Below are 13,802 nucleotides of genomic sequence, written 5' to 3'. Positions count from 1 at the left end.
TACCTGGATGATACCACGGATTATCTGCCTCTGTTTCTCACCTCACCCCATAGCAGATGGTAGGTGGAGGGGTATAGAGAAAGAAATGGCAAGCCTCCCAGCTGCATTTTCTCCGCTCACCACTTCCTCTCCGCAGTCTCACCTGCATGGCTTCCTTCCCACCCACCTCATCCCCGTTTGGTAATGGAGGCCTCACCATTCGTTTCAGGTTGATCGCATCAGAATAAAAAGCTCACTGTTGAGTCTGGCTTTTCCCCAGTAGGAAACTCCTGTGTAACAGGCACAAAGTGCACCATGAAGATATGACATTATGCTGTTGAAATAAGCTAGACACAGACAAATAGTATATTTTCTCACTTACATGTGAAATCCAAAAAAGCTGAACTCAAAGAAGCAGAGAGTGGAGCAGTGGTTACTAGGGGCTGCGGGGTAGGGGAAATAGGGAGATGTAGGTCAAAGAGGTCAAACTTTAGATGGTGACTTCAGTTAATAATATTGCAGTTTTTATTAGAAATTTGTTAAGAGAGCAAATGTGAACTGTCCCCAAACCCCCCCTCCACCTCAAATGGTAACTCTGTGGTGATTAATGTGCCGATTTGATTGCGGTAATCATTATACAATACGTATCAAATTATCACATTGTTCACCTTCAATATATACAATTTTTATGTGTCAATTATACTTTGATAAAGTGGGAAGAAACAAACTTGGTCCATTGTCTGTTGCTTGTAACAGAATACCTGAAACTGAGTAATTTATAAAGAAAAGGAATTCATTTCTTACAGTTATGGGGGCTTTGAAGTCCAAAGTGGACTGGTGGGGACTCTGCAGAGTCCGTAGGGGATACATGGTGTCACGTGGCGAGGGACTGAGTGTGCTAGCTCAGGTTTCTCCTGCTCTTCTCAAAAAGCCACCAGCCCCACTCCTGTGATAACCCATTAACTCATTAATCCATGATGGATTCTTCCATTCATGAGGGCTCTGCCCTCATGACCCCGTCACCTCTTAAAGATCCCACCTCTCAATACTAACACATTGGGGATTAAGTTTCAACACGATGTTTTGGAGGGGACAAACATTCAAACCACAGCACAAACAAGCAACCCAAAATGACAACAACAAAATTATGATACAAGACTATTTTATCCGCTCACTTGGAAAACTGATCTCTGTGTTTTGTACTTAGACTTGGAGGTTTTACGGAAGCCTACTTTTAATTGAATTAAACTGAATTTTGATTGACAATCTGATTGAGTTTTACCTGAGAAAAATTTTGTTGTTGATTTCGAAATAATCTAGGAGAAGCGGCATGATTTTATGTATGCGGCTTGACTGTGTGTTGATCCTAACGTATGATCCAGTAGTATTAATTAGGTAAAATATTTCTTTCAACTTTTGCTACTAATGGAGCTACTGACTGTGTACAAGTTGAAAAAAATTTAGTGTCACATTGTTTTGCTTGTTTATGAGACGTAGATGAAAGTGTGAAAATCATTACCTTGTGGAGTGTGTAGTCTGGAACTTCATAGCGACAGTCTCATCCATGTGTGCTATTTTTAGATGAGGAAACCAAAACTCAGGGAGATTAAGTCTGGCTTTTAGAAAACCAAAAACTGTTAAGACTCTGCTGAGCTATTACTATCTGCAGTTTCTGTGCTGTTATTTGTATTGTTTTAAAATCTTTAATACAGAAAGAATCCTAATATTTACCTAAATGCAAATAGAATTCTCTGGTCTAGTGTTTTTCTAGATTTTGTTTGACCTCTTCAAAGTAGAGACTTGTATCTTTCTCATGCTATGGAGTATGAAATAAGAGAGAAGCAAAACAGAAGCTTGGTATAGAGTTGGAACGGTCCCTAGGGAATAATCACTTGGGAAAAGATTGTTCTCTTGCTGCCCAGAGTGGATAGTAACTTTCCAGATTGTTGATGACCATACTAGGAATAGACCTCAAGTAGTGTTTCCTCTGGTCTCTGATTCCCATTGTTCTTTTTATTATATTCTTTCCTTTATCTTTCTCTCTTTTAAAGCTTTATTAAGATACATTTAACATACCATAAAGTTCACCCATTAAAAGTATACGGTCCAGTGGTTTTTGGTATATTTATAGAGTTGTGCAACCATTACACAGTCTAATTTTAGAATATTTTCAAGACCTCAAAAAGAAATTCTTTGCCCATTAGCTATCATTCCCCATTTTCCCCTTTCCCCAACCCCAGGCAACCACTAATCTACTTTCTGTGACTGTGGATTTGCCTATTCTAGAAATTTCAAGTGAATGAAAGAAAGCATGCAATATGTGACCTTTTGTGTCTGACTTTTATGTAGCATAATGTTTTAAAGGTTCATCCATGTTGTAGCATGTCTCAGTACTTCATTACTTTTTATGGCTAAATAATATTACACTGAATGGATATACCACATTTTGTTTATCCTTTCATCAGTTGATGGGCATTTAGGTTGTCTCCACTTTTGGGATATTGTGAATAATGCTGCTGTAAATATTCATGTGCAAGTTTTTGTGTAGACATATGTTTTCCATTCTCTTGAGTATTTATAGTACCTAAGCATGGAATTGCTGGGTCGTATTGTAACTCTGCTTAGTATTTTGAGGAATTGCCAAACTGTTTTCCACAGTGGCTGAGCCATTTTACATTTTTACCAGCAATGTGTGAGGGTTCCAATTTCTTCACATCTTCATCAACATTGTTTGTTTGTCCTTTTGATTATAGTGGGTTTGAAGTGGGTATATCATTGTGGTTTTGATTTGCATTTTCCTAATGGCTAATGTTGAGCAACTATTCCCGTACTTATTGGCCATTTATATATCTTCTTTGGAGAAATGCCTATTTATATCCTTTGCCCATTTTTAATTGGGTTGTCTTTTTGTTGTTTGGCTATAAGAGTTCTTTATATATTGTATAATCTGTATACTCTGGATACAAGTCCCTTGTCAGCTATATGATTTGCAAATATTTTCTCCCATTCTGTGAGTTGTCTTTTCACCTTCTTGATGGTGTCTTTTGATGTTGTTGTTGCTCACTGATAGTCTACAGTTAAGAGAAAACATCCTTCTGACCTTTCATATACCTTCTTGTTATTGCCTAATGCCAGCTAAATATTTTGAAAGGCTTTTGCATATTCTATTATAATTAATATTGTGCATATACCCTGAGACAAAAGACTTATAATATTGGGGTTATTAAATAGCATGTCTTTGAAGAGCAGAGACAGTACTGCCTAGTTTTCCATCTAATAAGCTCAGCGATTTGAAATAATACTTAGATCCTGCGGGTATTCCTAGATCCTCCCAAGTGCTGTGGTGCTTTCTTGATCATAATTTTGGGTAGCGAGTTTCTGGTGAGAGGAGGTAATAGTCTTTGCTTATTTTTCATGGAAGCGTATAAAATTTGTCCATTTTATTTACCATTATAGCTGTAAGAACCTTTACAAAACATATCGTACACAATCTTCTAATTGGGAAGACCAGATGTTTCAAATCAAGTCACCAGGTATTTAGAAAGCTCCAGCTGTGTTCTCAGCACTGTGCTGTGTCTCTCTCCAATTGCTGGCACTTGAATTTGAATGGCATGTATTCCAAAAAGATATGGTTTTGAAATTTTCATGAATCATAAATACCTCTTTTCACAAATCATGGAAAAATGAATGTAAATAGAAATGATTTTCTCTTTGTAATAAATGATTTTGTTAGGTGTTTAATTATTGAAGTGAGAAGATTTTGGTGTCATTTTCCTCTCCAAAGTACCTTCCTTACAGCCTCCCCTCCTCTTACATACCATTGTCAGACTTTAATGTTAGGACATCATTTTAAAGAATTTGTCAATTCTCACTGGACAATAAGGAGCTCTTTGAGTTTATTATAAATTTTGGCAGGTGTGGAAATTTCTAGGTCACCAGGGAACTCTTGATTAAATTACTCCTGAAGTGCACTAATTAGTCTTTTCCACAGTGTTCAGGAAGTTCCAAGGAGACACTGACCACCTGGCAGAACTTTGTCCATTCAGATCTAGTCTCAGCTTTGTTTTCCTGAGTATTTTCTTGCTTTTGTTTTAAGAAGTCACTTATTTTATCTCCTTCTACTGTTTATTGATTCTAGTTTCTGATGAAGAATTGAAAAGAAGAGTAGCTGAGGAGCTGGCATTGGAGCAAGCTAAGAAAGAAGCTGAAAATCAAAAGCGGTGAGTTTCGTGGTATCCGAGAGAGATTTTGGTGGACCTGTCATACTTACCAAATATGTTTATAGAAGAATGAAATGGAATCCCAGATAGTTAAGTAGGTCCTTATGTGTGTGCTGATCAAAAAGATGTTGAAGAGCTATAAACTGAAAAAAAGCAACATACAAAACAAGACTAATTTTTCTGGTAAAAAGTACTACTTTTGAAGACTTAAAGTATATTCTTTTCCATAAAAAATATGTGAATACATTTTAATTCAAGATAACATAAAGTGCTTCCCATCTGTGCTATTTCTGAAATTGCATATAGCACAGAACATTATGATTATATGATCATGTGAATGAATGTCTTTTTACTGTGAGCACCAAACATATTCTTACCACCAAGGAGATGCTTACTTTGTATTTGCTTTGTTTTAGACTGCCCAACTATTTTGCTTGAGAGAGCTGAATATAAGAAATCTTTGAATTGGATTGTAGTCCTCACTGGCCATAGGACCTTGAACATATAATTTAACCTTTATGGGCCTTAAATATTTCATCTCTAGAATGAGAGGTGTGAAAAATGTTCTTTAATATTTCTTCCTTTTGACAAACTGCTAAGCTGACTCCCAATTTGTATAAAACTTATGGAACAGAATATGAGTTTTAGATTAAGACCACCATTTTCACAGGAAATAAAGAAGGGTTTTGGCTTAGGGTTTTAAAAATCACATTGTAATTAGTACTGCCAAAAAAATCTGCGTATCTTTCAATAGTTTCCCATGCAGCACTTTGTAATTATTTAATTAGGTTTGGTATATATTAGTAATTAGATAGCGAAGTTTAAATATTCAAAAAAAATCAGTTCATGTTCATTAAGAAGCAAAGAAAATCAAAATATTATGTTAGAATTTCTTATCTTTGAAATTTTGTTATTTTTAATTGAATTTTATTTTAATAAGGATTTTTTTGGTTAGCCTCTCATATTTGCTTTGCTTATTATATTATATTTCACATAAGTTTTTTTTTTTTGTCTTCCTTTCTCCCCATATGGTGCAGGCTTTTTGTTAAAATAACTCACTGTGGTTTTCTTTTTTTTTTTTTTTTTCCTTCTTCATTATTCAGCTCCCATTTGCTCTGCCTTGGTCCATGAAAGGGAAAGAGCAGATGAGATGAATAAAAGGTGCCAGTGAAAGCCAATTTCATATCTCAGGTGGAATGGGGTTGGCAGTCTAGCTGTAACCTGGACAAATGACTATCGATAAAGAATTTATTTTCTGTCACCTTTAAGGAGAGCAGAGGGTGGTACAGCCTTTATATTATTTTTTTCTATAAAAAATGTTTTGTTTGAAGCCTCCTTCATGAAAACTTCCAGCTGTCAAATCTTGGTAAAAAGTGTGTGTTCATCTATGTGATAGTTCTTAGAAGAATCAATAGTTTTTTTTTTTTTCTCTTTTTCTTTTTCTACCAGGGAAGAAACTTTAGAAAAAGCATTAAGAAAGTTTTATGTGCAGTCTTTTAGGAGCAACTTTTAGAGTCACAGAGCATTTATGCATTCTTATATCTGTTGCTTACATTGAGTAAACACTTGTAAGCAGTTTTAGAAAGTGGTTCCTTGTGCCATTGTATGGTTATTTGTACATGCCCTGCTCACCAAGTTTTCTCTTTTCGCCCCAAATGCACACAGACCTGTAGACTAGTTCTCAGTATCTGGACATAGGCACCCATCCATGTATGTTTCAAGCAAACTTGTTCTACAAGGACTTTGGAATTAATTTTGATTGTGATAGTTTTCTTTTAGCATTTTAACCCTTTTTTGGTAGAAATTTTAAAGCTCATTGAAAAACGGAGAAGAGTACAATGAATTCTCATAGCTCATCACACAGTTTTAACAATTCTTGTTTCATCTACAGCCCTACTCACGCTACTCATGTGGCGAGTGGTGAGTGGTGAGGAGAAGCAGTACAAGTTTTAATAGGCTGATGAACTTTGTGGCGGGGAAATTATTCTGAAATATCTTCTATCAGGATAGCTTGAATAAGGACCTTGTTTTAGTTAGGTTTGTTTGGTTGAAAGCCTGAAACTTAACTCTGGTTAACTTAAGAAGCAAGGAAATTTTGAGCTATATAGCTCAACAGAAGCAAAAGGAAAACTAGAGAACTGTTAGCAAGAGAAGAACTGAATAATACTGAAACTGTACCTAGTGAGGAAGTAATTCTTTCAAAGGAAATCAGGGTGAGGGTTCCATAACAAAGGGAAATGGATGGTGGGTGGCTGAATTTCATTGAATTGAAGATTGATTTTAAGATTTTAGTGTATTTGGTGTACCACTAGGAAAAAAATTGCTGCCAATTATAACACAATAGCTTATTTTGTAAGATTTTCTTATTGAAGCAGTTCATTAAGACTAATTTTGAATTTTTAAAATACACACATATATATATATGTATGTTCTTGAAAAGGAAAAAGTAGAGTAAATTGGTTAAAGCAGTGGTTTTCAACTGGGGGAGATATTGGTCCCTGGTTGACATTTGACAATGTTTAGAGACCTTGGTTGTCACAACTTGTCAGGTGTTATTGGCATCTAGTGGATAGAGGCCAGGGATGCTGCTAAACATTCTGTGATGCACAGGACAGTCCCATGTGTTTCCCCACCACAGAAAGAATTATCTGGCTCAAAATGTTAGTTGTGCCAATAGTGAGAAACCCAGGATTAAGGTATTCTTCAAACCAGTTCACATTGGGTTGAATCCTTCTGAATCACTTTTGGACTCAGGGTCTTGCTGTCCTTGTTTTTCCGCATAATATCATATTCTGTGCCATCAAAACCGTGGCGACACAGCATTCCTTAAAAGATTGCTCCAGTGTTGTTCCTGGGACTTTTCCAAGCTGCTGACACTAGTTCTGCAAATTTGGATGCTTATGTGCAAGCTATGACAACTATAGCCGGACTGCCGCTTGGCAGACAGCAGTTGTAAGATGCTTTTAGGCATGTTAAAATGTAGAAAAATATGCATCCTAGAATTGATGAAATACAGTCTATGTACAGTTCAGACCATAAAAATCAAATTGAAATGACTTCTTGATTGTCTTGCCTTACCTTCCACCTAATGCAGAAGCCATTTTTCATCATTTTTGACTGGTGGTGCCACACACATTTAGATCCCATTCAGAGATAAATATATATATCATTAAGCCATCTACAATTTACCCAAACTCCTTTAAATCTCCATTCTTAAATCTAATGCAGACATGGCATACTTAAAAGTTTCCTTGGAGGAGATTTCTTACTAAGGCCACAGTGAAAATAAAGCTAATTGTAAGCACTGTAACTATATATGTTGTATTCTCATTTTTAAAAACATTTACATGTGGACTTTCAATTCAGTTTATCGTAGATTTATCCCATTTTATGGTAATCTTGAGTGATTATGCAGTTAAAAAAATAATGCCCCTCAAAATTGCTGACAGATTAGTCCACACTAAAATTGTTGGGTTTAATTTGGAATCATGGTTTTGCTTATCAAATGTCTAATGGACAGAATAGTTGCTTGGTGCACCGAGAGTCGAGAGTAAATGCCTCTGTCAGCAGTCTGTTTTTGCTGTAATACTCTAGTGTGTGTCTGGATTATAGCTAACCATACTGTGTTGTAACTATAGCAGGCCAATATATAGCAAGGACATAATATGCTACAGTTTGAGTATAGACTTTTAAAATGTGATTTACTTCTCCCCTGTGCCCTACCTCCAAAAGTCAGTCTCTGACAGCAAGAAAAATGTGGCTACTTCAGACCTCTGACCTTTGGCATTTGAATTTCACCTCTTTACCTAGAAAAGCAAGTGGAAGTGTTTCCGTTTTAATAACCTTTCTTCAAGAAACCAAGAAGAAAGGGGGTAGCTGCTTGATGTTGTAACTAGCTGTACATCAATGAAGATTACGTGCTTGCTGTTTTTAAATGGACATCAGCTGAGATTTTCCTCTACTTTTAATTACTTAGAAAGTTACATTAGATTGGTAAGACTTAAAATAATTACTTTGGCTTAATAAGTGGTTTAATAAATTAGTCATAAATTTTATCAGCCACCTGGGTTAGAATATAGCACAGTCCATTTATTTTTCCATTGATAGCATTATTAATATCATCAAATAAGGGCTTAAGACTTATTTGTACCTTTTAGTTTCTCATAGTAATGGTGAAATTCATAGGGATGGCGCCTTTTGTTTAAGTTCATTATATAACAATTTGTCTTGATTTTATTATTGGATATTTTCTGTCATTGGAAGAAAAGCTGGAAAAGGGAGGAGGAAAAAGTCCACTAGAGACAAGCAGGGTTTTGTGGGTAGTATCACATTTAAAATACATAATATAAGAAATCATGTACCTAGCATGGTGCCTTTCACACAGTAAACTCTTCCAAATATTTGTTCAGTTGAATAATCACTGGGACTAGAAAATCTTGACAACAACCTTTTTTCTAGGAAGTACAGTTCTGTATTATGTGTGTGTGTATATATATTTTCTATTATATTAAAATGAAAACAAAAAAATTATGCCTTTAGAATCAGTCATTAACAAGAGACTATAGATACTTACAAATCTTTGTTTTAATTTAGTATAGTGTTGAAATTTGTTTTCCTGTCATAGACACAAATTACACAGTAGTTTATGAAAATTATATACCTTCAACCTGCATGTAATTTTAGGTATATAGTAATTTAAAAAAAAAAAACAACTTTCATGGAACGAGTATTGTTGATAACTAATATTTATCAAGGTTTATCATAAAAGTATAGTTTTGAAGTGACTGTTAAGAGATTAGTTAGCAGTCAGTATTTTCTCATGGTAGTCAAAACTGGTGCAGACAAATGAATTTCACTTTTAATTTACAAATATTTCAGAGAAGATTATTACAGGTATTTGAGTTGTCACTCTTCAATGACACACACCTGATGTCCAGGTGTAACCTACACCATCCTGCTGTGATATGAGTGTATTTCCCAGTGTTTGGCTTTAGTGGAGGTAGTGGACAGTTTATTAGCATTATTTCTAAAATATTCCTTTATATGCCCCAACAATTAAGAGATCATTCTGTGGTATAAAAATCCCACTATTTTAGATTTATTTTTCTTATTAACTCCATTTTAGCTGTTTTTTTTTTTTCACGTTTGTTGCACTGCTGTTGTTTTATGCCCATACTTTTTCATTTCATTCTGCTTAACAATTGGTAAAGACCTAACCAGTTCTGAATTTAACAGGAAGATCACATCCTAGCCATTCAGTACTTTTCACTGGAGGATGATTGGAAGTGCTGTGTATGTACTAGGTATTGAAATCTTGTGCCATCTGCTACTTTCATCTTTTTTCTTCAAGTGGTACTTTTCTACTTTTAATAGAGACAATTGCCTTTTTATAACTAACAATTATAGAAGGTTGGATTATCCAGTTTGTGTTTTATTCATATCTTTTTATTTCTTTTTCCAAATCCAATTTTCTTTTGTATTGATGCTTTACTGTTATAGAATCCTGTTTGAGAAGTTATTTTTACATGTTAAGAATATCAAACCTGGAAAACCAGAATCAATCAAGCATGCCATAGAAATCTAACTTTTTTTACTGGTTGTAATAGCAGCAGTGATGTTCAACCACTTCATGTTCAAATGTTTCTTTTCACAGTGATTATAGTGTTTTCTCTTATGAAGCGTAGTGTTTGAAGTAATTTGTGCCAAACTTGGTTTCTGCATTTGGAAGTTTCTAGGAATTGGTTTCTTAGTGTTCTATAATCGTAGTAGTCCTTGTTGAAGTTTCTCCTTTATCTGTAACAATCCAGTTGTACTGTTTTTAAGAGGAGATGGAGTTGTAATATATTCGATAAGTCATTTATTATTTCTTTCATAAATTATTATTGTTAATTGTCAGTATTCACTATTTTATACAAACAGATGACTGAGATAGACAGATCAGTAAAGTTTTTCAGTTAGCAGCAGAACCAGACTAGAATTGGACTGCCATATAGCCCTACCCAGTTTATTGCTGAGGTGATAGAATCATATTGTCTCTCATCATTATGTAAACATTTTTCAATGGAATCCAACATGGAACCGGATATAAAGCTGATTTAAGTGCTGTCAGAGCTCTGACTTAGAGCTCTGTGAGCCCTTTGTTTCGTTTTTCCTTCCTGGAGACCTGGGAATCATCTTTTCAGGCCCTTATGCTAATTGGGACTTTGTTCAAGAAAACTTTAGTCAGGATCATTTTCTCTCAAGTTTGGACACTGTGTATGAGGAATATACTTTTCTCATCCAAGTAACATTTGTTGGACAGACCCAGTTCTGTTTCTGTTTGAAAAGGTGGGTGGGCAGTGTCCTGCTGTCCATTTCCTTAAGTCTGGAAGTCCATGGTTGTGGGCAGTGATCCACGTAGGCTGGGCCTCGCCCTAGCTGGTTCCCAGTCCTGGGCCTTCTGGAAGCCATCTGTGGATCCTGCTGGTAATGCCATGTTAGGAATAGTGTAGAAGAGCATGAGGTCCTTCTGTGTGGGCAGTTCACTCTGGAAATACTAGAGAAATACACAGGAGCCCCTCCCCCCTCCCCCCAATAGCTTTGCCAACAGAGCCTGGGGCTGAAAAGGAGTATGGGCTGTGTATGAATAGTTACAAATCAAACATAAGTTTTATCTCAGGATTATATTTCTAAACATTGGTACCTTTTCCTGTTTAATAATCCTACTCTCCTTCTTTTCCTGGTTGGGGAAAACTGTTAAGAATAGCTCATCTTAAGCTTCTGTCAAATATTTTATTGAAAGAGCCTATATTCTTTTTTATCCCATTTTTACCAAGGAGGAGTTATCATTTGTCTTTGATGAAAACTTTCCTCATAGTTTATAGGTGACGTGCATGTAGAATATCTATACTGGAGTCACATATAATCTGTGAGAATGATTTCAGAGTACAGGACCCATGTGCCCAATTAAAAACCAATGAACAAAAATCAATGTTATCTTCCTTTTTAAATTATTGTTTATTTATTTTAGAGACAGGGTCTTGCTCTGATACCCAGGCTGGAGTGCAGTGGTGCAACCATAGTTCACTGCATCCTTGAACTCCTGGCTTCATGCGATCCTCCCACCTCAGCCTCCCAAAGTACTGGAACTACAGGCATAAGCCACTGCACCCATTTGCCATTCTCTTCTGTTAACTGTGTGCTAAGTACTGTTAAGCATTTTATATATTCTGACTCATTTCATCCTCATAACACCTCTATTGGGTAGGTATTACTATTAACATTTTCCCCACTTTATAAGTGAGGAATTAGAGAGGCTAAGAAACTTGACCAAATTCATATCTAGTAAGTGGTGGGGCTGGGATTTAAATCCAAGTCTTTGTAGAGTTCACACCCTTAAACACCGTATAGTATCCATTTTTATGTGGGCAGTGAACACTTTCCTTAAAAATCTTTCATTTACAATTGTGGGAAAGAGCATCGAAACATTTACTTGGATTTTCTCTTCTAAACCGTTAGTAAATAAAAGTTCTCTTAAAAATGACCTCTGTTGTGTGCTCCTGGTTATTAGATCTGGACAGCTGCTCTGTATGATAGTTTTAAAACTTCTTTTAGGACCAAACTCTCTTGAGAATCTTTGTTTAAATTTAATATTCTTTTCTTATTTAGGCTGTACCTTATTTTTATTTTTTTTATTTCAGCTTATTATGGGGATACAAAGGTTCAGGTTTTATATATTGCCCATGTCCCGCCCGTCCCCCCAAGATGTACCTTATTTTTAAATGCTTGTTTATGTACACGTCTTCACTGATGGTGGCAGTTTGAATTTCTTGTTAGTTCAGTTCTTGTTAGCTCAAGACTGGGACGTTTTTCATGATAGCACAGTGGGGAATATGTGGAAGCAGATGGTCCCCTGCCTCATGAACTTCAGAAATGAGGGTCTGCTTCTGGCCAGCAAGGCACACGTGTGCTCACTAGCGATCTGCTTCATTCAGCGGAGCAGGTTGGGCACCTTTCACAGCGGGGGAATTTGTCAGCCTCTCTCTAGGAGTCAGGAAGCAATAGAGGCACAGGGTTTACTTTAATAAATGATTGCAGAGGGGAAAAATTTGCAATTCTCCTTCTATATTCATTCTTAGACCGTTTTTTGAAAACAGGAGACACTCGTTCTATTATTTTTGTATTGGTTGTGTTGCTGGATATGTTGGGTTTTTGGCTTGCAGTGTTTGTTGTTGCTATTATTTGCCTTTTGCATGATAGTCACAGTTACTACCTGTAGTCTACAAACTTATATGGTTTTAAATCAATTAAAAAACGAGCATCTGGGACAATTTGCCTTTGGAATTAGAATATTGAATTTCTCTGTCGAAATGTGTGCAGCTAGCAAAGGAGTAATTTTTTAGTTACATATTATTTACAATTGCTTCCTTTCATATAAACTAACTCCTCGAGGTTTCAACCATTTCATTTGGAAAGTTTTTCAAGTTATTCCATTAAAATAATTTTCTATGATTTTGGTGTCAGCTCTAAAGTATAAAAATAAAGGTTAACCACTTAAAATTTTTAATTAATGATTTAATTTAAGTTCCTTCACAACTTACCAGAATGGATCTTTAAATTCCTTATTTCTTGGGGCCATTATGTGAACGCTGATTTAAATTAAAACAAAAATCTCTTAAAAATCCACAAATTATTAGCTGGGTGTGGTGGCACACGCCTGTAGTCCCAGCTACTCAGGAGGCTGAGGTAGGAGGATTGCTTTAGCCCAGAAGTTGGAGGTGGCCGTGAGCTGTGATGGCGCCACTGCACTCTAGCCTGGGCAACAGAGCAAGACACTGTCTGAAAAAAAAAGTATAAATTAAAATGCATTTTGGCTTCCTGATGGAGTTGATAGATAAAACCAAACCACACCAAAACAGTATCGAGAAAATTCAGTTGAAACCACTGATTTAATGTGAGAAATATCTATAATTTAAAAAACCCATATCCATCAGATTTTCTGCAACTCTTTCATTATTTGTATAGAACCAGGTAGGTTTGACATAGAAAGGTCATTCCTCAAACTATTGAAATCATGGATAATGTTGGTTTCTTAGGAAAAAAAATTCCCAAAGGAATATATACCTATTGTAGAAATTCAGATAATACAGAAGAGTAAAGCCAGTTGTCTTTCTCCTTCCCCTCCTCTACTCTTACACCCGTCATATCACATATACATTCATGCCTTAGGGGAAATATATTCTTAACAATGTTATATATAGTTTGTTTTTAAAACAAATGAGACTGAATAATGTTGCATAACTTTTTTTTTCTACTCAATCATATATTGTGATCTCTCTTCCCATGTTAGTATATATATATCTCAAGCAGACTTTAGCTCTGATAATAAATGCCATTTAAGTCTACTTTCACTAGGAAAAGTAATACTAGTAATGGTAATAATATGTAGTAATAAGTAATCATAGATAATAGTAATAGCTAACAGTTTTTGAATACTTCCTTTGTCCCAAGCACTTGTCCAAGCACTTTGCACACATTGATCATTCCTCACAGCAACCCTACGAGGCACATTCTGACCTGCTGGTCCCCTCATTTTTGTAGAGGAAGTGGCTGAAACATAGAGGC

The 13,802-nt window shown here is 35.7% G+C and overlaps 1 protein-coding gene across 2 annotated transcripts in view; it reads left to right on the top strand.

Annotated features, from left to right (window-relative positions):
- The window catches only part of CHCHD3 (coiled-coil-helix-coiled-coil-helix domain containing 3), a 267,860-nt gene that overhangs the window by 50,494 nt on the left and 203,564 nt on the right, over positions 1–13,802 (top strand). For both annotated transcript variants that reach the window (XM_069461831.1, XM_069461832.1), the window contains exon 3: positions 4,118–4,199. In XM_069461831.1, coding sequence (XP_069317932.1) covers positions 4,118–4,199 — 82 coding nt within the window. The remainder of the gene's footprint in view (positions 1–4,117; positions 4,200–13,802) is intronic.

This window comes from Eulemur rufifrons, chromosome 29 (genome assembly GCF_041146395.1).
Source record: "Eulemur rufifrons isolate Redbay chromosome 29, OSU_ERuf_1, whole genome shotgun sequence".
NCBI classification, from domain to species: Eukaryota; Metazoa; Chordata; class Mammalia; order Primates; family Lemuridae; genus Eulemur; species Eulemur rufifrons.
This window is presented reverse-complemented; position numbering and strand designations above follow the sequence as displayed.